Here is a 27174-nt window from a genome sequence, read left to right as displayed (position 1 = left end):
CTGTGTAATAGAGGTTGATTGATTGACTATTTCACATGTGACAACCTATTGTGGAAAAAGTTTGTTTTTCAAGTGTCACTTGGATCAACAGGGGACAATAACGCAACAAAGCTTGGATTTGAATAGTACCAATTCATCAAATTGCCAGGGTTTAAGGAGGTTGGATACGTGTTACATGTACATCAACTATCCCTTAACCACAATGATCATGTGGGTGCTAACGATGCTTTGAAATCAGTCCTTAGAGGTCTTTGTCGTTATTCTGGCTTTTATCAGTCCATGTTATCACATTTCTCACAATTGATCTTGTGTCATCCTCTCCTTCTGCTGGAAAGTCTCTTGATCGCGTGATCTGTATGCAGATATGGTGGCTATTGATGGCAGTTTTTTTTATAACATTACTAACCCCTGGGATTGCTTGTTTGAAAGACACACCCAATATAAGAGGATGTCCTTTAAAAACATGTGAAATGATGTTAGCCGTCTGCAATTAAAGCGATAGGATCTTTATCCAAACAAAGCCACATTGAACTATAACAATTTAGACATGTAAACGTCTTAGATGCTGTACAGTTATCAAGAGTACTGTATATTATTTTTAATGTTTTGAGTTCGATGAAAAATCATGTCCGTTATATTGTAGCAATGGTATCATCGGTCACGATCTGTCCACTGCTTAAATAATGCCTCTCAATCCTGTGATGTAATAAACAATCTGTCGAGCTCCGATCCGATCTTTACCTTCCATCTCTTCAGTCGTCGTACTCTCAGCCGTCTTTCCTATTTTGGCTGCCACTGTTATTACTATACAGTGATCCCTCGTTTATCGCGGTTAATGGGGACCGGAACCCCTCGCGAGAGGTGAAAATCCGCGAAGTAGGATTGGCCCCCTAGGAATTTCCGTATATGTGTGTGTGGGTACCAGGATGTTTAAAATATGTATATTTATACTTTATATATATATATATATTTTACTTAAATCTATTTAATTATAAAACCTTAATATTATACATTCACTCTCTCTCTCTCTCATACGATACGTATTATGGTGTTCTACACTCACCAATGACAGTAGTATCTTGAGACTTGACTCCAGTAATGACGACGATGACGATGACAATGACGACGATGACAGACCTGTGCAGTTCGATGAATGTGATGATGAATGATGATGATGATTGTGTTACTGCACAGGTATAATGAGGCCTTTAAATCAGTTCGATAAATCCGCGATGCACTGAGGCCGCGAAACTTGAACCGCGAAGTGCCGAGGGATTACTGTAGTCCCTTTTACCAGCCATTATTCCTTTACCGATGTGTCCTACCCCTACCCAAGCCCAATTACTTTTCTTAACAGTCATTATGTGTTTGGCTTGTGTATTTCCTCTAATCTCCGTGTTCATCGTCATGCATTTCAGTGCAACTCCAAGCGTGCACTTTTCTAGGCCTACACACACTCTTTTAACCTTTATTTTCCATTTTCTTTGGCAATGTCCATGTTTTTTTATCCTTATGTCAGCAGGTAATATTAACATTTAAAAAAAAAAATTATAGCTACGTTGTAATGTTGATTTTCATTGTTATGTTTCGTTTTACAAAGGAACTCCATCCTGTTTTTGTTGAAGGAGCTGGGAATCATGATATAAGTATATTTTCTTAAATGAAAAAAAATATATGACAGGACTGATTTTAGTTGTCAGATTAGATATCCCATACATTTGACCAAGTCAGCTTCTCCTGCCACTCATCATGGTCATTGGTCCCCATCATGAAACAATGGTCTCGTTTGTGCTTTAAATACTCGATTGGGTGTCTTGAATTTGGAAAGGCTCACTCAGCAACAGAAACACGGAGGGGGAGGGGTGGAAAGGGGGGGGATAATTGGAATGCTGTCCTCTGGTAATGGTTTACAGATTTATTAGTGTAACTGGTCTTCCTTGAAGGCAGTTGAATTGAGGGTTGCTGGCCAAAAAAGTACTACATTTCAGCATAACAGTGCAAGTGTTTGTTCCAATAAATAATATACAACTTTAAATACAGAATAAAACTTGCTTGATACATTGAAGACAACAGCATTATTGATCCAGGTATATTCTAAGAATAAAATATAATAATGTACAGGAAAGCCCTTTGTTAATCCACTGCTGGTGGAAGACCACATACCCGCATCAGTCATGGAGGTTGTTTGACCATACTTCACCACACCGACCAGTGCAGGTTGGTGGAGTAAGGGGGCTCAGGACCGATTCAGATATCACTCCCCACTGATGTTAGCCATTGCCAGGAATCCACTAAGGTCACTGGGGTTCACAGTGCAGTTTGACGGTCAATGTGCCAACACTCCACCTTCAATTACTGTCTTCGGCTACATATGCAGATCATATACTGCAAAAATGTATCATCTTACATAGATGCTATTAAACTAATTGTTTTCGCATCATATTTTGCATTACCAAAGTAACCAAGCTTGAATGCCAAAGGACACGATGGTGGTAACCAGTAACCACAACAGTGCAGTCTCTATGCAAAGGCTTGAAAGGGCTTTTCAAACTGTACATTCCATACAAGCAAGAGTAAAACGATCATTGGGGCTGGCAAGGTTAAACACAGACCGCAGAGAAATAGAGTTGTGCAGGTAAGACTATCAGTCTATCACCTTCAATACGCCACTGTTGACTGATTTTATGCTATTCTCCATGCAATCTGTAGCTATTTGTCTTTGATGAACAGTTCCAATGGAAATCAGTGTAAGCCGCAATTTCCGTTTAGCGCGATATCGTTCTCGTTTTCGACATACAATAGGGCACCTGAGCCTCCTATTTGATTCAGCTGGATAGCTGCTTTCGTTTTGCTTTCTGATGATTGCATTTACTGTGTGATAGGGTCAATAGTCACATGCAGTTTATGGTAATAAACATGCATTGGGGTAAGTCGTAGTTTACATCAAGAGATATTAGACAAGCTTTATTCCCAGGCACTCTTGCTTTGCCGAAGTTGTGTACATTAACCAGAGTGTGATTATACAACTGAGTGCCATTGTTCGGGTTTGCCTTCATAAATTATGCAGGAAATGACTCCATAATCGGATTGTTTTTGGTAAAAAAACATAAAACATGTGTTCTCCTGGGAAATCATGGGCCAGCCCTCATGAGTCATTGTGCAACTTGTAAGGAGGGTATATTTGATGTACTGTTATGAATTTTATCACATGTAACCCATTATGATGAGCACAATTATAATGAAAGCTATCCTGCTTTCAAAGTAATTGAAATACAATGGGAAATAAAATTTTGCATAATTGCCTTCCTTGCTGTACAATGCCTGTCATTAGTAATTTGTGCTCTCTTAGAGGATTTCTATTTTGGCCCTGATGTGTTAGCTGGGTGTACACTGGACTTTTGGCTGCAAGAGCACAACCAATCAGATGCACAGGCACAAGCATTTGGGCACCACCTTCAACCTCACGTAACAGTCTTTTTTTCATATTGATAATTTTATATATATACTCGGTAAAACCTCACTCGGTCTCAAGACTGTTTTCAAGAGGATGCTGGATTGGGATGTTTGGCAAACTATGCTGGTGAATGTTTCACCAGATAACTCAATGAAACTCCATCACATTTGTGGGGTGACCCTCAAAGCTCTGCACAGTTAGATTCAAGAATCCACTGTTATACTGTTATTTCCTGGCTACTTCAACCCAAGTTCATACCACCTGGTATTCTCAGGCAGTCACCCATCTATGTACGAACCAGGCTTACCTTCTGAGATCTGACGAGATTGGGTGTGATCAGGATAATTTGCCTACAGGGTGACCTAGTGATGGAAAAAGCACGCTTATCCTGTCGTCTCGGCTCCAAATCACATGTTGCCGAATGTTAATTTCCATCCTATTTGTTGAAAAAAAATGCGCAGATGTCTTAATCATTAATAATGAGGCAAATCATTTAAGGTGAGGGATTTATGACGTTGCTATAATTGGTTTGTCTTCTCATTTAATACCTGATCAAATCTTTGTTAGCTGTTCCAAGTATCTTAACTGTCAGACCTCTAAATGGTTTCATAAAATATCTGAACTAATTGAGAAGGGTATCCTTCTATTTGTTATATATGACCAGTCTTTGACGTAATGAAAACATGGCTAAAATATTCTGAGCACGCTTAGAAATCTCAACGATCTAACTGATTGAATGCTAAGGTAAAACATAATTTACAGCAGAAGCTAACGGCGCCATAATAAAATGAAAATCCTGATGTGCCTGTGATAGAATGCATTAGGAGGAATTCATATACTGTAGTTCATTTTGGATTGAATTGTTTGACTTTTTTGTGAGTAATAACCATTTTCCCTTATTATTTATTACTGAAGCATTTTAACACGTAGGTTTTTGCAACCAATATTCATATTAAAGGTTTTTGGGTTAGATCGCGTAAGTATAAATGTGTCGTAACTGGTTGTGTCGGGTGGTGGCAGGTTTTAACGACACATTTATATATTTACGCGTTCTAACCCAAAAAAAGCTCTGTTACGGAGATTAGTAATCAGGGAATTAGTATGTTTCCTCTATAAGGAATTGTAATTGTAAGATGTATTACTTAATACTACACTTCAGGCCGCACTAAACCTGTAGCATTACAAAAAAAAGTTGTCATGACACCCACTGTAAAATATCCCTTAGGTTTTTTTTGAAGCTTTCCTTGTCTTATTTGTATAAAAAAAAATCATAACATACTGTAATTCGCAGCCATGTCAATACACTGCTGGTTGCACCTTTTCTATATTCTGCAACTTAATTTGCCAGAAATGTAAAATGTAACAAAGCACCCACTTCAGGATTTCCAGTTCATAGTGCCGTCTGCTAACCACCGCTCCGCCAATGTTCATCTTGTAAGAACCCCATTGTACATTGCGCAAGCTAGCGGACCATGCCAATAGCCTACCACATTCTCACCGTAATCTCCACCTTTCTTTTGCTCTCGTCGCGGCAGGAGATTTGCGTGGAGGTGTCGGGCCGCTCGGAGTGTGTGCGCTCCCTGCTGGGGACCGAGTTCCCGCTGAGGCTCCTTTCCCCAGCGTGCGCGGTGCCGGGAGCCGTGCGGCGCGCGGGCCAGCGCTGGCACCAGCTGCGAGTGTCGCTCCAGGTGCTCCAGGAACGCCTGCTCCGGGAGAGCAACGGGCGCCACCCGCCCGCCGCGCGGAGCCTGCGAGCGTCGATGGTGACGGCATACTGGGACGATGTAAAACATTTGATCACTCTTTTTTTCCTTTCTGACGTTGTACATGTATGTATATTTTCCATACATTCTGACCTGCCAGTTGCAGCGCAACGTCTAGATGAGACGTATGGCTTGGAAGAGTAGGCGGAAATACCCTCCTGGAGGGGTTATAGAGCTCACTCGAATGGAGATCCTTCTGTCTGCAGCAGTTTGAAGAAGAAATTGCAGGGCTGCACCAGTTACCTTTAATTTACCCTTTTTTTAATGTAACTTCATTTGGGGAAGTGACCTGACCAAGAAGTTGTGCGTTCACCACTTTCACGGTTTCGTTCCAGCAGCCGCTCTGGTTATTATGTATTAACCAACAAATACTCTGCAGAGTCAGCTTCACAGGCGATGTCAAAGATCCCCAGACGTCATTCACAAGAGTGGCCCGGCGTCATGGCCCACATTTGAAGAATTCCACTGCAAATTACTCAGGATTTTGGATTGTAACCTTCGCCCTCCTACTCTGAAAACGTGACAGAACCCTCCTGAAAGAGAGTCATCAGACTCGGATAGGCTTTACATTGGCGAAAAGCAAAATAGATTTGTCAGAAATGAAAATTAAGAATGTAGTAATTCTCCCCTCTTGACGGTTCAATAAATTGTCACAATTGAGGGTCATGATTATGAATCGGTTGTGTTTTGAATATTATTTAACCAGAATAGACCCTAAAGATTTACATCTCAGTCCCCATTGAATGTATAATCAGCCGTGATGGTATGAATTGAGAATAGATGGTGTTTCAAACAAACAAATGAATAGGATAAAATGGCAGTGGTGCACACACACATATAAAAAATACTCAGAATAGTCACCTATAACATTGCCTAATAGCAGGAAAATATAGCTGACAGTATTACAAAAGGTTATCGTTTAAGATCACACTTACGTAAGAAATTATGACTACTTGGTATCATGGGTAAAACTGGACAAATGTTATAATGTATGTCCGTTTGCAGAGTTTATAAATGCTTTTCTGTTGGTTACCAGCATGGGATATAAGCAGCCTGGTTGCTTGGTAAAAAAATGGCCCTGATGCTTTTATATATGGCCACATTTTTGATTGTGTGTCAGTCATTCTTCATGTGTGCTCACGCGATATGATAAGACGAATGAAATGTCTTGACTCGTAAAATCATTGATACATTGTACATTAAATTGTAAATAAGCAATTTTCACATCATCATCAGCCTTAATCTATCCACTGCTGGATGAACGGCCAACCCAATAAAATCTCCAGCTTTGCTAAAATCCCAATTAAAAGCAATACATTTGAGTAGGCTGTGCAATTCTGTGAAATAGGATGTATATTTTTTTATCAAACGTTAATAAATGAAAAACACACTTTTTGCAAAGTGTGCATTATAAAGGTCTGCAATGGAGGCACGCACACACACACCAAAGGGGTCACGATGGTGGCTGGCCTCTTTTCAAAAAGCTTTGCCACCCTGGAGGTCTCCCCGACTGGAGAGATTTTAGATGCAGCGTTTACAATTAAAGAGCGAGATTGTGCTCCAGTAATACCGTGTGCCCCAGGGCTGCCCCCTTAGATGGGATTTTATGGGCATGGCTGTGTCCTGCTGTGAAAGATAAGGAAAGTCACCCTGTAATCGTATGTTCAATTTGTCCACACAAAACACTTTTTTTTTACCATGAGTAAATCTCCCCCCCTCCCTTTCCTCCTTTAATTGCCCGGTTTATTTGTCAATCGTATGTTCGCAATCTCGGGTAAACAGAATGTTTTGTCGATAACAAATTGTAGGATTTGTTATTATTACTAAAATTTAAATGCACATTTCAGATCTGTTATTAAACTCTAAAAGGCTTTAAATGTTTACACCCTACCTTGTGTGGTGTCTTGGCGTCTTCCAAGTACCCGTTGCTACAGGTGACCACGATTGCCAGATGGCAGGGTCGGTCCTAATAAATAAAAAATCTGCACTTTACGGGTCTGTAATGTTCATCAGCAATTTCTGAAAAGAAAAAATGTAGCATGAAACATTTCTTCATCTGATTAACAGTGTATTAATGTAAAATATACATTCATCTGAAAGTGCGTGACTTTCAGTAGTTTATCTTTTCGAATAAAAAAAAATCTGAAATTGTTAAAGTAATGGTGAATGAAGGGCTGATGCGTTAGAATGTCAAGGACTTTCTTGAAGTAAAAGCAATTTGGGTATAGGATGCATTAAGTTGCCAGCTAAAGTCATCAAGTCATCACTGTCTCAGATTTGGTGAAATTATTTTCTTGTAATGCCTCAACCCGTGAAACCTTCCTAGGGTGCCTCATTATACACTTAACTGCTTTTCTACAATGGGAATAGCAGAAGAGTGAGAATTAACGTGATGTATCCCACATAAATCTTCCCTTGAGACCGAGCCTATTGGACCGCCTAAATCGAGGCCATAGCATGAAACCAAACCATTACTTTCTCACACGTTAGCCCAGAGGGAATTTATTTGAAAATGTCTTAATTAACAAGTGTACATGTGGTTCTCGTTTACATATTCACACTGGGTAAATAGCCTATACGTAAATGGTTTCGGGCATACATGTATATTAGAATTTTATATTTCCGATTGTAATGAAAATTATTACATTTTCATAATGACTTCATTGAAATAAAACATGTATTCTACTTTATATAGTATGTTCGTTGAAATACAACTGCATAAATTAACAATCCCCATCAAGTTGTATATAATTATACAGGGTGTTTAAAATGATGGACCCGATTTGAAATCGCTTTGCTTTGAAATTTGGTCCATTTTAAAACACCCTGTATTCTAATGTAATGGTAATAAAATCTAAGAGGTGCATTCAATGTTTTTTTAATAAAATGTGTTATATAATGTAAAAAAATGTAGTTGATGAAATATTACGTAGATTTAAAATTAATTAATAAAACGGTGTGTGTTTTATCTGTTCCAGAATAAGAAACGTGTGTTCCAGGAAGTCATCGGTAATATTGACACCATACAAGCACGTGAAACATTGTTTATAAAAAGTGAGCTTCCCATTGGTTATAATAATGTTCCATCGGATGAATTGCTTAAATCTTTTGAGGCTCCGTTACAATCTTCCTGCTCTGGAGAGGGCAATCCAGATTTTGAAAAACAACTCCGTGCATCAACCAATTTGAGCACAAAACGTGAAATATACGAAACACACTTCTCTAAAGATTTGAGGATGGAATTTTCTGAGCTACCTTGGCCGTCTAAGCAGGACAAGAAGGAAGATCATGGTGAATGTTCACAGGTCGTTCAAGCATTACAAAGCGAGCAACTCGTTCAAAGAATACAGACTGATACCGAGACCTTGCAGGAAAGGTCTGCACATCAACTTGTGCCTGAACAAAAGACCACGAGTGCGTTGCTAAATGAGTCTCAACTCTATGGAGCGGCCACCAATGAGGACAGTATGTTTCAATCCAGCAATGTGGCTTCAATGTCTGTTGATGGCAACTCAAACAATTGTGGAACAGACTATAAGTCGCATGCTATTGTTCACTCTGACATTTCACTGAATGCAAAGTGTAGGAGAGGTCTGTCAGAAAACATGCTAGCAGGACAAGACGGCTCCAGCTCGGTTAACACAAATGAAAGTGCGTTTTTCGACGAAGCTGTGTTCCAGGGCTTCTCAAACTCTCGAAGGTCTCTGGGGGCATTACAACAGAACACAGTTTCTCACGTTAACCACCACAGACATGAGGTTGAAGTGGATGAAGGAGAAGAATATACTTATTCTCCTGTTCATCTCGGTTCAATTCATTCATCAATGCATCGAAGAGGTCATTCCCAAATGTTCAATGGAAGTTTGAAGGATCTGAGAAGCTTTTTACATTATAGGGCAGAGCTGGCCACTTCAAACTCACGCCTGCGTAGAAGCAAGTCTGTAAATATGAATAATTTATTACCGGCTGGTGAAAGTTCGTTTCGAAGGTTTCATGGAACCAAAGCAAGTTCAATGCAGTCTGTTTTATCTGCTCCAGAAACAATTGATTCTTTTAGTAATAGACTGCCACTATCGTCGAGTCGTTACTTTTTAGACATGGAGTATGAAGCGATGCTGGATTTTGCTTATCCACTCCACGAAGATGGACGAACTCGGGAGGATACCGAGGAGTTGAATGACCTTTTGCATCAAATAAAAATCTATGAGAATCATAACCCTACATGTAACAAATTAACCAAGCAACAATTGTCCACACCATTGTTGAGGGATGACCGATCACACGAGCGCACCTTTTGCACAGCTGCAGGTGCAGCCCACGACGTTACAAATCTCTTGTATGTTGGTGAAGGTTTCAAAAGACCACCTCAAGGGGAAAGCCTGTCACCGGACCACATCTCGGCATTTAAAGTTATGCCAGTGAGCTGCCGTGGGAAGAAGAGAAATCAAAAACGGACTGTTACAGAGACGGACGATTGGTATGGCTCTGATGAATACCTCGCATTGCCCACCCAGTTAAAAGAGGCTGAGGCTGTAGCACAGAATCTGGAGAACTTGGTGGATATGTTAGACACAAGTTCATTGTACAGATCATCTCTGAGCATTGGTGACCTTGGAACAGCAAGAAGCATTGCTGAAGACATCTCTTCTATTAGAAGTCAGGATGCAGGTGACCTGAGGCCAAGCCACAAAGAGAAAGAGATGGGTCAAAGCAAACTGTCAGTTTCTCTACCACATGAAAGACCACGGAGTGTGTGTGACTCTGTGGAATCTGGCCCTCTTTGTGATATCATGTCTGATGGGATGTCACCTGTACAATTCTCAACCAGCCGTTATCAAGGGGGTGGGTTCTGTGGATCTTTAAACGAACACCAAAACCTGGGCAGTGAAAGTGCCCGGAGCGTCCAGCAAACCGGCTGGAAGCCACGTGACGCGAGTAGTCCAGTCAGCGAGGGGAGGCCTCCCACCCTGCAGAACTGTGGCCGCCACCAATCGCAGCTGATCAAGGAGATACAAGATGACATTGAGCACCAGATCAACAACACAGCCATCTGGGAAAAAATCGAGGTATGGTAATAAAGTTAAGGTGCAAGCCAGAAATTGTTCGTTCTTGCCGCTGCTGGCAGAAGGTCTTCCACTAGAGGGAGCTTTAGAGATATTGATTGGAGTTAATCGAAAAATAGCTGATTCGGGTGGAGTTCTTATTCAGTGGTTGGCAACACTGCACCATGAACCCAGCGATCTCGGTTCAATTCCTGGTCGCAGCTAAAATTAGTGGCGAGGAAAACTGAACAAGTCCTGGACCCACTTGCCCCTTCACCAACCCACACTGATCAGCGTGCTGACATGAGATCACACAGCCGCCATGACCAACAGCATGGCGATTCATCCAGCAGAAAGTATGTTATTTGTTCAACATGAGATTTATTTGTCAAACAAGACACATGAACAATTGATAACAAAAAAGGCCGCCTGTTATTGTATTTGATGATTATAAATAGATAATTTTCTGACTGTTCAATCCACTGCTGGCACCCCCATGCTGTGACATCATTTGAGCTCACGCTAGACAGTGAGGTTTGTTGAAGTTTAGGCCAACAACTGGTTCATAGAACACTTGCCACTGATGTTAACCGTTGCTGGGAATTTAACCCAAGTCACATGGCACATTGTGCTAACCACTTTGCTCCACTTCATGTTGCATGAACTTTAATGGTTGCACGTACTGAATATGCTTTTCAGTTTTTAGCGAATTTTACACAGGAAATAAACCAATGTAATCTACACTATGAGACCTCCTTTACCAGTGGCAAAATATAGTAATAGGTTTTTACCCTTTCAACTGGTACAAAAACTGACACCTTTATACAAGGCATCATCAGAGTTTCTTTTTGTTTGCATTTTGACTGCTTGTGTTGTGGTTATTGCAAACATGATGCCTTGTATAAAGGTGTCAGTTTTTGTACCAGTTGAAAGGGTAAACACCTATCACAATGTAATCTATTCAATCTTTCTAAATAACGTTGCGAGAAATAACCCAACTCCAGGAGGTATTTTAGTTTTTGTTGATGTTTTGATCAAAGATATGTTAAAATAAATGAGTTTTCTGTCAAATATTTTGCTCGTATAATATTAATTATGTATTGAACCATGTTTCATTCTGCTTAAAAATCGAGACCCAAAACGAGTCGAACCATCAGCATTACATAATAAATCGCCGTACAAATAAAACAATTCCTACGATGCCAGTTTGTATTTTTGAGAGGGTGTGAGCTGACCTGAGATGGGGCAAACACGTGTTCTCTGTTTGGCATTCAGGCATTTCCAATGCACGAGACGTACCTTTGTCTCCACTAGCAGTGCCGTTGGGTAAGGGGCAAGGTTGTGGAGGGGGGGCAGTCAATCCACTTTTAACTTGAACCAAAAATAGTACAATTATACACCACTGTGTACACAGTCACCTTGCTGGGTAAAAGGTCACAGTGGTGGGAATGCACCAAAGGCACTGTCAAAGCTGGTCTGTAGTGTTGTCATCATAATCCACCACGATGTATCCACTGCCTGATGAAGCCATTGCTATCTCTCATGATCTCCAGGATAAATAAAGATTCTGATTCCGATCTTACGATACAAAAATCCATCTGTCTGTATGTATGTTGAACTTCTTTCACACCGTAAGTAGCTAACAATGTTAATCGGAGGTGCAGGGGAAGGACAACAAACCACAATACAGCTCCTGCACACTAATTGAAAAATGACAATTAAATTAATGTTGACTCGTGATGCTATTTTTTTCTTGTTTAGATGTTTGTAAAGAAGCTTGATGTGCTGATTGACTGGCTGTACGATGCCATGGAGACAACCGAAAACTGGACACCCCCAAAGGCAGAAATAGACAACCTGAAGGTCTACCTGGAAACCCACCTGGTCAGTCTTAGTACCTAATTAACAATAATTGTAATTATATGTATACATCATTTACAGCTTTGTTAATCCACTGTTCGAAGAATGCCTCTCCATCCCATTGTTTGACCGTACTTCACTATGCTGGCCGTGTGGATTGGTGAAGGGTTGGTAGGAACAACAGGACCTGTGGATGATGTTGGCCATGGCTGGGTGGGTATGGAATTCAGGCAGCCGGGTTCACAGTGCAGTGCGTAAACCACTGGCCACTGCTGCTCCCCACCTTGGTTCCGAACACTCTTTTTATTATTATTGATGGATATCCCTGCGGGTGTTATTGGCCGTAAAAATGCACCCCATCCGCTTTATAGTGACCATTAAAGTTCCCCATGATGTAATTCGCCAAAGTAACGACTGTTGTGTGCCGGCGTCATGCTCCAAATTTGTAAAATGACCCTCATTGGACACCTGGAAAAAGGGTCAGCAGACTCTGAGGTAGGGCTGAACCATTTGGGGAAAATATCTAATTGCGATTTTTCTGACATTGCGGTTTGATTTACGATTAAATTTTTGTTAAGTCAAGCCTCAGTTCAATATTCACTGTGTAATAGATTTAAAACATGTGATGGAGCATTACCACATGATACCATCAAAATATGAATTGCTCTATATATTCGAATGCAAGGATGAGAACATGTATTTATAAAAATGTTTCCATTGAAATAGAACAATCAAACATAGAATAATTGTTAAGTTAAATAAAGTTGTTCTTTGGGTCTTTAGGTAAAGTCACGTAGATAGGTTCAAAGAAAATAACAAAAATAACAATGATGACGAACGCTTGTGTTGCGATCGAAACGTAGTTTTTTGTTATTTTCTTTGAACCTATCTACGTGACTTTACCGAAAGACCCAAAGAATCTGAATTCCTGCAGTCACGAAAGCTTAACGTCAATGTTTAAATAAAGTTATAATAACAAATTAAACAATTCCAATAAGAAAATAATAGGACTTTTCAGATCGCAAAAAATCGCAGCCTTTTCGATTTGCTAATCGCATTGTTTAAAATTGCGATTTCGATTTGAAATCGATTAATCGTTCAGCCCTACTCGGAGGCATTTCTGGGTAAACAAGAATAATACATGATAATAAAATAACGTCTTGGTGCACTGCTGCCCTCTGCTGTTAGAGGTTACCTTCGGCAATTATAAATGTGGGTTGACGGTCCTCGGACTCGCTCTTGAATTAACTAATCTGCCATCAGGTTAACTTCTGGATGTTATAACATGTACGTTGATATAGATCCCCTCATTTTATTTTCAAACGTAGACAATTTAAATAAATTAAAGGTGGGTGGCAGAAAGGTTTTATGTTGTCGTGTGCATTGTTTTGTGTTGGTTATGTGCTATTGAAATGGGCAGTAGCCATGTGGTTGTACATGCAATCATTGACCAAAAGGTGGCAACATTGTACCGCTCGAACACTTTTGTCCCACTGCGTTGCTCTTGCGGTTGTGCCGAAGAGTTCTGCAGTGTGTTTTCTGGATGTACCGCGTGTTGTTTGGCACCATGTCCGACGTTTCGCGCCATGTGTTGGGAGCCATCTCAGTCCTTGAAGAAGCACGTGGATCGAATCGTCGGACATACCGAATTACTAAAAGAACCAAGAATATGTTTTTATTTAAAGCTTTCGTGACTGCAGGGATTCATATTCTTAGTCACGTAGAAGGGAAACAATAAAATAATAAAAATATAAAACAATAAAATTCTCACGACGTTTCGACTGCAACACAAGCAATCATCATCATCAGGTGTGAAATCCACAGCAAGAAAATTGTCTTGCTGATGATGATTGCTTGTGTTGCAGTCGAAACGTCGTGAGAATTTTATCATTTTATTGTTTCGCTTCTACGTGACTTTACCGAAAGAACCAAGCTTAAAAACCAGTCTATAGTCTACATTATAGACTGCCAGTACGCTCACCGAGGTTAAGAACCAGGCCACAGTCTACATTATAGACTGCCAGTACACTAACCCATCTTAATAACATGGCTACAGTCTACACTATAGACTGCCAGTACACTCACCAAACTTAATAACCAGGCTACAGTCTACATTATAGACTGCCAGTACACTCACACCGATTAAGAACCAGGCTACACTTTTCATTAATGTTTTTATTTTTATTTATTTTTGATCATTTTTATTTATATTCCCTTAATTTGTATTATTATCTTTATGTCTACCTGATTTTACCGAAATAACCAAATAATATGTCTAAAGCACTATTTAATCCACATTTTTCCAATTTACATTTTTTTTTACTTTAACTTTACAAGTTATGTTTCACGCATTATTTGATAAACCATTTGTAACTGACGACAGCCTAATCCAATGCTGGAGAACCTACAGCCCGTAGCCCAAATAAGGCCTGCAACTTATTTCCATATACTCCGCGTCGACATCAGGTTTACTACAACTTCTAAACAGCCTGCGAATTGTTGTTATCAGTCACTCAGCATCCGAGCCGCACTAATCGGGTAATAGAGGGGAATATGTTTGGCCTGGCAGCACTGTTTCTAATTTAGTGAGATAAAGGTGAGCCCTAATTATTTTTCATGTTTTTATTGAATAATACTAAGCTGTGTATTAATGTGTTGCCCACCAAATATATTTGGAGGCTTGTTCAGCCATGTGCTAATCTGTAATAACGCACACTCAAATCAGATGTTGTTCTCTTGCAGTGCTTCAAACTCAACGTGGACAGTCATTGTGCTTTGAAAGAGGAAGTGGTACAAGAAGGCAGGAGACTTTTGGAAATTCTTGTTTCTCAAAAATCTGGTGAGTGTCTTGTCCCATTGTAAATCATCATAGAACAGTCCGTTAACCGGTGCAACGCCGTTCATTTGCAGAATAAATGTTTGATCTTGGACTCACACCAAATTAATATTGGTAATCTTGACGCTGAGATTTTTCAGCATCGGTTTATAATTATGGCTGGTGTGTTCAAAACAATAGCAAATAGGGTACCTAAATACAGTAATAAATAAAAATTCCAATAGCACAATGCTTACATATTAAAAAAAATATACCTTTGTCTTCAGTGTTGAAAAAGCAGTGCTTGAGCAAACTGGATGCTTTGAGCGAAGAAACCGGTGCTGCATTGTTAATTTGTCTGCCTAATGACTTCCTTTCATGTTTCTGGCTTGCTCCTGATAAAGGCCCATCAGGCAACACGTTGGCAGACTTACAGGGCATTTTCTCATCATTGCTATAATTAGTTTTAACGCTGTGGCATATGCCATAAATATCTTATGATAAACAAAGACCTCACGTAATTATCAGCAAACAACAACAAAGTTATCTGTGCACACTTGAAGTGTGTGACGCTCATTTTTAATCCTGCGATTCGGAGGTGGGATTGGTGAATCACACATCGCTCACTATGCGCGTGACACTCAACCTACGGGACTGAAGTGGCAAATAGCAGCACAGCAAGTAGGTTGCTGAACCATTGCTCAAACGTTTTGAGTGCTGTCTCGTCACACTTGCAAATAATCTTCTCCAGGCCCACCAGTTTGTCTCATCCATACTGTGTTTAACCACAATACTGCAAGGTCAAGCCACTTCTTTTTTTAATTCTTCCTTTGTACTGCTCGACTGTGGAATTACCTCCGCTCTTCTTTTTTTCCCAGGTTCTTATGACCCTGCTCAATTTGGAAAATGCGTTAACTCGAATCTATGACACCTTTGATATCGCTGTTTGTTGCCGGCCGCTTGGCATTTTGGGCTTTTGGGCCTGTGCTCGGCAACCGTGATAACAAAAAAAAACTGTTTCCTGCCACGAGCAAAAGACACCCATTGAGGACTTGGTCAAACATCCCAAAATGCAGGAGAGACCGTCCTTTACGGTGAGCCATGAGTCTCACTTGTGAGGCATTCCCGGATGATGGGAGAGACCGTCGTGAATAAGCTCGCGGCGGGCGGATGCGTGTGCGGCACAGGTCTGAGGGACACGCTCGATCGCATCGAGAGCCAGTGGCAGCAGCTGCAGCAGCAAATCTGCCGGCAGCACGGCTGGGTGCAGCGCGCCCTCGCAATCATCAAGAGTGACGTCCTCACAGGCGCCGAGGCGCTGTCGGAACGCGGGGGCCTCGAGATCGTCGCTGCCGGTGCTTCGCAGGTAACCGCCACGGGAGTGACCATCCCCCAACATCCCTATCACCCTCCACCCCCTCCCCCCACCCTGCCCTGCTCTCCCAGCCTCCCAGTGGACCTACGGGATGTAGTAGCAGCAGCAGCAGCTGCACACGCGAGCTCATCTGCCCGAAAGGCGCGTCTTTCTCTTTTATTTTGACGGGCGCCATGCATCGCGAGCGCGAGCTGCGATTATTCCCTTCGTGTCGCATGCACGCACCTTGCCGCGTAGGACACTGCAAGAGCAATGAAAGGGATCAATCACGGCGTATCGGCGGACGTGGTGCCGTTGGAAAATTCTTTATTTATTTGCGCTCTCGTTTATTTTGTAATTGATGCAATTTTAAACGTTGTGACACTCCCCAAAGGCGAGTGGCTGCATTCACTTGGTGTGATTCTTTTTAAAAACTGTCCTAGCGTCCGCGTCGAGGCATGGAACTATACAGGTTACCCGACTCTTAATGTCAACGCCCTTTACTGTCACGCGCTTCTCAGATCCCAGCAGTGTGCCGTTTTGCTGTGGTCAAAAAAATGTTATGATAAGATAACAAAACGTGTACATTAGTCTACATCAAGTCTTTGGAATAAGTCCAGTATTCAGCACAAGGAATATGTTTGAAGATTAATATTGTGTGCAACTTCTGTTCTTGTAATCATTTTTTGCATTGTATGTTGTTAATAAAAATAAACAAATATGAAGGATTTAGTGTAATAAATTGTTGGAAATGTGGTATATTTCTTTAATATAACACATTTTGTTGGTGTCAAAAGCCATCACCTAACATTGTTAGAAAAGATTCACAAGCATTAATGGCTGAGTTAATGTTATTAATATAAGTTATTGAACACAATTAAGTTCACCAAAAGATATTTATCAATGACCTCTAGTAAGTCTGAACATTTGTTATCGTGTGCTCTTATGAGTTCAGTCCGTCACAAATGCACGGTGATCACTCAGAGGCTAGAGGATGGATCCTGAACATTACCTGGTGGCTGGAGACCCCAAAATCGGCGCTGGCCATATCGCACAAGGTTTGCCCACGGGTACAGCTTGGAGACATGTTATATTTACCAATCATTATCAGCCGTGGTCAATCCACTGCTGGATAAATGCCCTCGTCGTTGGCATTCACAATTGTCCTACAATGCCACATTCCATCGTGCCTATTGACGATAAGCTAGTGTCATTGTTCCATGCTCCGAGTGGTTAAACTATTGGGCATTTGCGCTCGTTTTTCTACTATTACCTCACATTTTCAATTGGCAAAGCAATGTGTCCTGCTCAAACCCGCTTACATTACTTAATAGTCAATATGATCTAATTGGTCACTATGTTCTAATATGTATTAACTAGCTTTATACTGCCCGGCTTCACCCGAGACTTGGATTCTTGTCTTGGATTAATACACGCGGCGGGTGGGGGGGGGGATGCGTGACGTCAGCGGGCACACTGCGTGACGTCAGCAGGCACACTGCGTGACGTCAGCAGGCACACTGCGTGACGCTGCCGCATGCGGGTGACATCACAGATGTGACATCACCGCTCACTTGCCGTGCAAAATATATCCATTATTGCGCCCTCCCCCCCCCCCAAAATACAAAGTCTATTTTTATACTTTTTTCTGGAAGATACCCACATGCCAAATTTCAAGTTTGTTGCAAGTTGGGAAGTATGCTAAACATTTCGAACAGACACACATTCACAAATTTATCTTTTTTATATATATAGATTTGTGTGATTCCCACTGCCGCTCTCCATAATTCTTTGAGCAGTTTTTCCCCATGTTCTTAGTTGGTCCATGTGTGTGATCCACATGTCAAATCAAGCAATATACACTGATTGAAAATAGTCATTTTTTTGCCATATTGATATGTTGATTTTCGTTATCATTATTTTTTCTAAAACACTCCATCCTGCGCTCGCTCTCCTCTTTCTTTCATGATTTTCATCCTGGTCCGCTTAAATTCATAATTGCCCTCGGTGTACATACTCTTGTTACGTTTTCCTGTGATGTCTGTCCGGTGATTATTTTTGTCCAAAATACTTGTTGTACATGGCTTTTGTATTTCCTCATCTTCAGTCGTATTTTTCAGCCTCCTTTGTTCCACGTGAAACGATGAGTCACTCACTCCAATTTAAATGTACAAAGTCTCGAAATTACTCAGCTGTGCTTCAATCTTAATAGCAGCAGTCATTGTAAACCTTTCCTAAAAATATAAAGAGCTCGTTTCACTGTATAGTCTATGTATTTAAATGTTGGAGCTTGTTATGTGTTTTGTGGCATTTGTTGGCCTGCACAAATACAATAAATAACACATATATGCTCTGGCTCAACAGGCAAACATAAACCGGTAGCTAGTGATGCAAGTTTCTACACTGCATCGCTGTTTGCACCATGTATCTTCATGTCCCATTAATCCTCACAACTGAAGGTGAATGTGCATATTGTGATCAGTCTTGTATGATATCCAGCTGCCTGTATCATACATTTCTGTAATTCAGTTTTATACCTTGAAATTTGATGGTATTGGGGCTACTGAAGTTAACTATCTGATTCATGCCCATATGCTTTTTTGTTACATATTTAAATTTAGCATATTGATACAGCTTAGTTGTATCTGCTGTGTTGAAATTTTCTCATAGGATAATAGACAGGGAAAAATGCAGATGTATAAATAATAATATTTCATCTATATTTAAAGTGGACAAATAGATTTGAACAGATTTCACATTTCATGAATTCCTCAAATCAGCAAAAAAAAACACTCAGTATTTTTGGCAGATTTATCCTGAGTATGTGAATGTTCAAAAGTCGAAGTGATTTCCTGCTCAAATGAGTATTGGAGCAGTGCTCTTTTCCTGTTCACGTCCCTGAGCCAGTTGTGAAAATTCAACAGTCATATGGTGGTGGCAAGTCTTATCCGTAGGACAAACCCTGTTGACTTCCTCACAAAGTGGTACTCGTTCAAAACCAAATGGCACGGCAATCCTTTTGCCTACACGTGGGTGCAGTGACACATGCCGAGCACCACATTGAAAGCTCTTTATGCCACTTGACCGGTGCAGCAGAATTTTGCGTCAATGTTTTCGCAAACTTCATGGCGAGAAATCTATTGCGATCGTGAATCCAGATGTGATTGCCACGGAAGTCCTTTGCTCTCTGAATTCGGAGCAGGACCATGAATTGTCGAAGATGCAGTGGTTCACTGAATCCCTCTGGTCTCTTAAGTGCCAAGCTCCACCAGATGAAAATGGATTATGTGACTGTTGTAATGCACAAAGTAGACGATTGTGGGAATTGTATAGAACTGAACAATTTGCTACTCCAACTCATTTACTTGGAGAACTTTTATTTATTCTTTTTTTAAATCTCTTTCTTGAAAGCTCTTGAACATTCAGAGCTTGCATTTGTGGGTCATCTTAATACAATTTAACTTTTTAGCTTTTTCTCCCAATTATATTCCAAGTGTGGCGTCGACATCCAGGACACGATGCTAGGACATTTCTGTGTGAAACTTTCATCGCGAGCAGTGCACCATGTGGCATAGGGGATGACCCTGGAAGGTGACATCACGTAATAACTTCAGAAGTCTCCTGAGCAATAATCTTCAACCGCACAGGAGGCGTACTTATTATATGGCTTGCAAATGGTGTTTGACTTGTGGCAAGCTGATTTTAATGTTCTCAGAGTTAGTCTGCCAAATTAAGTGAACCATTTTTTTCTCTAATTGTATTCCAGTTGTCATAAGTATCCATTCGGAATGCTTGCAGAGCAGTGCATTAACCTGAGTTATGGAATGGTCCACAGAAGGAGTATTGTAGAACTAACACCTGTTTTGTTGCCAGAAAAAAGGGGAAAACCTATTCTCATATTTTGGTACTGGCAAAGGAGGTCCCAATGATGTAGCTGCTCACCCCGAGCTTTTATTACTCTGAGAGTGCTTGTCTTTGTGCTGTGTACGCCTCTTGGCGTCCTCTGGTCTAACACCGTTTTGAGACTAGGCTCAAAAGAAAGCTGTCTCTGGTGTGGACCAATCAGTTTCAAAGACAATGCATATATTATCAGAGTATTTTTTTTGCGTTCTGACCACAAGTATTGTGGTTAATGCAGACATGATTCCTTGTTAAAGGTTAACACCTGTTTTGTTGCTAGAAAAAAGGGGAACACCTATTCTCATATTGTATAACTACTTCTGATATCTTATTTTCACACGAAAGGCAATGCACAGGGAAATGTCGCATGGCAATCAAACTGATATATGTTTTAATAGTTATAATGTTTCCAATATTCATGAAAAACTAATTGTTGTGCGGTTATTGGTGAATCCTGAAACTATCAAGTCACTACACTTGAGAACTCTGTTTAAGCACAAGCTGGGACCTGAATTTGAACGCAGGATCTCAAATGTTACAGGCGAATGAGTGACCTGGCCAACCTTTGATGAAAAACCATATTCGACATGTTTGTTTTACATGTGCATGCATTCATTGGGCACCAGGGTGAGACCATCAACTGGCTATATTTGAGAATGCGGTTCAACCGTGAGTGGCTTCCTGGATCTAAACATCGGATCTAACCAGTGCTGAATCATGGCTCTGCCAGGAGATTCGCTGCCTGAGCCACAGCCACTTCTATGTTTTTGAGGTAGACTTTTGGTTACGTAAAATGGGGAATGTGATATTAAAATAATCAAATACTGCATATATATAATACAATTTGTATGTATAAGGGCTCTAAATATGAGTGGATTGCAAGACTAGTCATACTAATTGCTTAACTTAGGATATGCCAACTGAAGCTTTTTTTCGTTCCGTGGCCAACTTTTCTTTACCCGGATAATATCGACAATATTACCTTTGGGGGAAAATCAGTGTGAAGTGTTCCATATTGGGTATCTGAAAACTAATCGCATATTCTGTCAAAACAGGTTAAATCAAGAAAAGTATAACTGCTGCTCACTGGCCCTTTGCCAAAGTGATGTTATCTGGCACGCAGTGCGATAGAAAAAAATGCACACACACACACACTTGCAACTTAAGATTTGGACAAAAACATATCTAATCTGTCATAATTTAATCTCATGCCCGCGTCTTGGACGTTGATGTTTGAAAGGGTTAAATCTACCCTTGTGTTCCCACCTAATGCTAGTGTACTGTAACCTTGAAACCGGAAAATCGTTACAGGCTGTTTATTTTCAGGCTGCAGTGCATGCGGTTTATTAGTAGCCATTACCCAAGAGTGCCGTTCTGACCGTCAGCAAAACTAATTACTGTGGCAGATGTTAGCTTTTCATTACAGCATTAATTATTTTTAATCTCCAACAAGCTCAAAGTAGTGCTTTCTGTCATGTAGAATCCACGTTTTGGTTATTTGTACATAAAACGGCACATGTCACATTGATTTCAGCGTACGACTGGAAGCTTCCGATATGCAAAGCAATGCAATTGCTCATATGGCGAGCGGGTGTGCATATTCTCAAGATGCCGATAAAAGCTCAGCGCGAAAACATTAAAGGCGGTGTCGTGGCATTCTATTATTTACAAGTAACAATACTTTCACCTGGCAAACAGTAACTTTAAGGCTTAAATTAAAACAAAAAAAGTTGCAAGCAGATGCCAGCCAGGAAGCTAATGGCATGATTTATGTAATTATTTTGTCATTTAATATTGTACTTTCAGGCATACAGCACAATATTACCACATTTAAACACAAACTCCACATGCACAATGCTAATGTTGCCCCCTTTTCACGTCTTAGGACTGAACAGAGAATTGGAATTCGGTTTGAAAACCTAATCAGGCTGTAATATACCTGAGAAACATAAATCACACGTTACATTAGGATCTGAAATTGGTATTTGAGAGTTGTTTTTGAAATGTACATTATAAATCGATATTAATTCATACAAGGGTGGCTTTAGGTGATTGATTGATTGGACAAAGAGCTCATTGGTGATTGGCTGATCAAGATAAATACTCAATGTAGACAAATAGCCACTACTAATCTGCGTTTCTTCAATTAACAGGAAATATTGCGAGACATGGAACTCTGAGCAGTGGTAACCGGACCCTGCGCCCAGTGATCAGTAGTGATAATAAAATAGAAAAGCAGACTTGCGATCCCAGTTGGTTAATAAACTTGGAAAAATGTGTTCACGATCTCGTCAGTGTTTGTCCTTCTGATATAAAATGACTCCCGAGAAAAAGATATCAGAGAGTTTGCACATGTACCTCGGAGGCACAACTTATGCCATGTTTCTCTTTCATGCGGTGTGGAGTTATGTTTTCACGTCGAGGCTGGTGAGTGGTGAACCAGCGGTTATCGCTTTAGGGGTAGTCTAGTGAATATCTGAATCGCTGCCTGCAAACGATCGAAGGGGCAGTGCCATATTATATGGTTTGGAATTGCTTACCGCAGTTGCACGGTGTGGGATATTCTTACATTTCCTTTGGTACAGGAGATCGTCGGATCTGCCGTGAAATGTTCTGATGTGATTCAATACTGGCAGAAAACGTGATAAAAACATAATCCCCATGTTATACCAGCATAACAATAACACAAAACATCTACGAAAGTGTTCATGTTGCATTCATTGACAAACATGATCATTAACAAAGTCGTGTCTCTCTCCCGCCTGCTGTCACCAGGTTGGATTTCTAAGCGAATGACGCCATTCTTTGACCAGAAGAAACTAATTATTGATCAAGACGCTGATATCAACGCATGCCCTGTTTACAACACATGGCAAGAAAAAAAAAGCAATTATTTCCCAGTAGAGATGAAACACGTAGAGAGATGATTTCATCAGATTATGAAAAAAGCCTGCTTTCATGGATATAAACATTAAAGAGCTGCTTCTGTACCTAGCGTAAGTTAAATCATTTGATACATTGCCGGATCGCCACTTTGATGTAAGACAGAGTTCATTTAAAGGTATTGCATATTAAACTGGAAAACTGCATGATCGTTTGAAGTGCTCTGTAATTAATGTTTGCCATTGATGTTAGAGTTCTGTTGATTTATCCACTGGAGCCTGGAAGATTGTCCCTACATGATACTGGCTGTAAACAATTTAATTTGCGCCACCTTAATTACAGTTTATATTAAAGTTAATTGCATAAATTAATTGAACCGCAAGTAAATGCTTGCTTTGAGCAGTGATCTTGACTTGATTACATTTTAATTATCCAGATTTTACAGCACTACACTTGCTGAAAACAATATCCTCTTGTCATCCTGCATGCGTTTTTTTAAAATACTAAATGCAAGTTTTTTTTTTTAAAGCTGGAACTTTTTTATATTCGCAGTGATACAAAGATGTAAAAATAAAGTTCCGGTTTAAAAAAAATCCATTGAAACTTTTTCTCACGCGCACACATATCGCTGTTGACATTGCGGAAAAAGCAAAACTTTTTTTTATGGCGGAGCAGACCTCTACCGGCGACGCCTAAATCGCCCTCAAAATCCATTACACTCACAGTAGTCCGTGCAAGACAAATGCGTCACAGTGCACTGGGTTTCATTCCGGCTCCACGTGAGTGGGAGAGTTCCCACTGTCAAGCAGTGAACAGACGGCCAACCGCGCAGTCAACACCCCGAAGTTGTGTGGCTACAACGCACAACAGAAAGTGAGCATTTGGGGGGTAATCTTGGCTTTTTGATTTGTATCTGTATATTATATTGTTGTTCGACGGTTGTGGTTAGTCCCCTATATTTCGCAAGAACATAAAAAAATACGTGCGGAGCATTTAAATGCAGCAATTGTGCAAATGAATTGGCAAACGTTATTATGTATGGATGAAGGAAGCTATTTGCACGAAAAAAGTGAATGCAATGTTTGTGCCTGTATGAAATTGTTGTTAAGTGTGGCTATACATTCCCCCCCGACAGATGAAGGTGATTTTTTAAGAAGCATCATCGAATGCTATGTTTCCATTGCGGCATTGAATGAGATGTGTGCATTAAATATCCTGAAAAAGTTCTTAGACGTAAAGTAATGGGTCACACAGGCACTTATTATGCACAAGAGACTTGTTTCTAATTGGTTTGCATTTGTTTGTCGGTCAACTTTAGAAAAAATATTTCAGAGATTCGCACAACAGCAAAATTGACGTGCATTACTCCTGTTTACATTGTGCCTGCTGCACGCTTTTATTTTAACTGGATGAATGATGCGTCAAACAATTGCAATGGAAATATCGCTCGATACCACGTTAGGTTGTGTTTTGTTGTTGTTGTAAAATTCAACTTGTGTACATAGAGATTAAACATTTTTACGTATATTTACAAATGTGCGGCACGCAAACAAATTACTATTTTCAGAAAGATAAAATCAAATAACGTGTTAAATACTTATGAAGTAAGTTATGTATACAACAAATAGTATTACATCTTCAGGAATATTTTAGCAAGCTTGCATACAGATTAAACATGTTTGCTTAATTATTTAATTCAGATAAAATATATTGGGTAAATTTTGATGAAGATAAGGGTTATAGACCAAGAAGAATTTCGGGGTTGGTTTGTATTTTAAATGATTAGATTTTTCTTTTTTAGTACAGACTTTATCCAGAGTAATTGCACACGCCAATATTATATATAATGAATGTTACTAATTTAACATTGATATGTTCTGCAAATTGTGTGCACGCTCTGCGTTATGTGCACAAATGTTCACATCAGACATTGTGTTTATAGCTTTCGATATATTTGAGTATTTTTAAGAATCTTTAAAGTTTGGCTGATATATCTTTCACTGATGGGAATTTTTTTTCTCTTCACATACCATCATATCTTTCAGTATACACCATGTTAAACTGCAAATATTGTGTAAAACCAATGTTTTTATTGCCATTATTAAAGTACCTTGCATAGGTCAATCTGAAGTGAAGGTCAAATGCTTACATGAAGGATGGAGCAAAATCAATGTGCTTCTTTAGCCTACCAACTTTGTTAGTATGCAGGTCACTTCTGCATTGCCTTCAAGCATGTTTGCACAAGAAGCTACACATAAAGGGCAAGCAACCAGCATTTGAATGCATTAACCGAACGTTTGCTCTAATTAAATGCATTCGGGTAGCAAACAGATATCAATAATTCAATGCGCGTGACCTAATCATTGCAAAATTATTTATTTGTTTCCCAAGCCAAGCTTCGTAATATAAAAAAGGTTTTGGGGGGGGGGGAACAGTACAATGATTAATTCGTCATTGAGTGCAGTCCACGGCTATGAATAGCATATTAATATTCCGTGATGTTAGTCTAGACTTGATTCCCACCGTGTTCATTGCTTGTATTAGCTACAGCTGCGTAGTATAAAGCAGACGAGAAGCCGATCACTTTGCTGCACAATTGGACATTGAAAAGGTATGCTCAAAGTAGTATTTCACTTTTATGGCGTGTCCTCTGAACACGCATGCAGTTTTCATTATAAATATGATATGCCACGGTGTATTTCAATCGATTAACTTTAGTGCTTTTCTGATAGTGAACAAGGTATTTACTCTGGAAAGAGATGGACAACAGATGTAGGCAGCTGTTGCTGGTGTTTATTCAAGCACTACTAATTTGCCAGCAGCAGAGGGCACAGCAAGAACAGGTTGGGATATGCAAAGAAAGAAGGGCCCACATTAAAATTCTGGGGAAAAAGAATTATTGATTGGCTGAAACCAATTAACAGCTGTGTAAGGGCTTACTTTTCAAGGTTAATTCAGATGTTTAGACCATCAATTAATGCAAAGCAAGTGGAATCGATATGTTTAGGGCACAATATTGTTTCAGCCGGAGTCGTGGATGAATTGATCGACTTTTCTTTCTTTGAAAGGCACTGATACAATATAGCGTATTGCATCAATAGAGAAGATCACCGGGTGATTGCCAGAAAGCGAGCGAGCAGTTCTGACAGCCTAATTAGAAGCGCACACAAATGGTCTTAATTCACTTTTTGGTTTACCGCTTCAATTGTGTGCCGCCACCGAGGAGACATTCCCGCTTTATAATCCAGCGGCCTGTGCCTTAAGAGAAACGGACAAAAGACATTGGTCTTTTCACCTAAAAAAAAGCTTGGAGCTGGTAAATCAAAACGTTAAAATAATGAGCGGGGGCGGGTGCTTGTGGCTGTGTGTGGTGTACCAAGGTGTCTTTACTCACCACGTGGTTCTTAAGAATGCAGTGGAATGCAGAAACCTCAGATGAATTGTATCACATTTTTTGCCTTCAAATAAAATGCCATCTAATAAAAGCTTTTCCCATCATTCCCTTTCAAGAATAGAAATGGTAGTCACATCGGTGTAATGGAGTGTCATTTGAGACCAAGCACATGTTTGTACTTTTGTGTGAAACTATCTTATTTTATATTAATTAAAGGGCCTGTTGGTGTATTGTATATTATCGTTGAAGAAATTGTATTAACTTGCTTTTGCTGTAATTTGTGTTCAAAATGTTTTTGCCGAAAAACTACCTACTGGAATTGTAAAAACGGAAACAGGTCAAAATAACAACTTCTGTGTGTAATTGTTTTTAATACCATTAAATATTGAAACCTATTAACATTTCGTCGTGTTTTATTTTATAGCTACGGTACAACAATGGACACTTAAAGCTTGATAGCCTGATCACTTAATATATATTTCTCGGGATTTGGAAGAAGGGGGAGGGGGGGGATTAATTTCATGTGTTATCCATACATTGTCACAGATTTAAACAGTAAACACCCTGGGCGACATGCAAGGAGTAACCTTCACGCGAATTCTGGTCATCCTCGCAGTGGCTTTTGGCTAGCCACTGAACAAAGGCGGTCACTGCATTTCGCCCTTTCGGATGCGCTTCTGCAGCCGTCTGGAACGTTCTTCTGATATTA

The 27174-nt window shown here is 40.1% G+C and overlaps 1 protein-coding gene across 2 annotated transcripts in view; it reads left to right on the top strand.

Annotated features, from left to right (window-relative positions):
• LOC144723492 (A-kinase anchor protein 6-like) overlaps window positions 1–26860 on the top strand; it is a 31410-nt gene extending 4550 nt beyond the window's left edge. For both annotated transcript variants that reach the window (XM_078602287.1, XM_078602288.1), the window contains exons 3-8: window positions 4990–5238; window positions 8196–10283; window positions 12021–12143; window positions 14862–14958; window positions 16122–16300; window positions 22964–26860. In XM_078602287.1, the coding sequence (XP_078458413.1) occupies window positions 4990–5238; window positions 8196–10283; window positions 12021–12143; window positions 14862–14958; window positions 16122–16300; window positions 22964–22984 (2757 nt within the window). In that variant the 3' untranslated portion in view covers window positions 22985–26860. The remainder of the gene's footprint in view (window positions 1–4989; window positions 5239–8195; window positions 10284–12020; window positions 12144–14861; window positions 14959–16121; window positions 16301–22963) is intronic.
• The last annotated feature ends 314 nt before the right edge of the window (window positions 26861–27174 follow it).

This window comes from Lampetra planeri, chromosome 18 (genome assembly GCF_965212315.1).
Source record: "Lampetra planeri chromosome 18, kcLamPlan1.2.h2, whole genome shotgun sequence".
NCBI lineage: Eukaryota > Metazoa > Chordata > Hyperoartia > Petromyzontiformes > Petromyzontidae > Lampetra > Lampetra planeri.
Note: the sequence above shows the minus strand (reverse complement) of the source record. Positions and strands in the feature narration are given on the sequence as shown.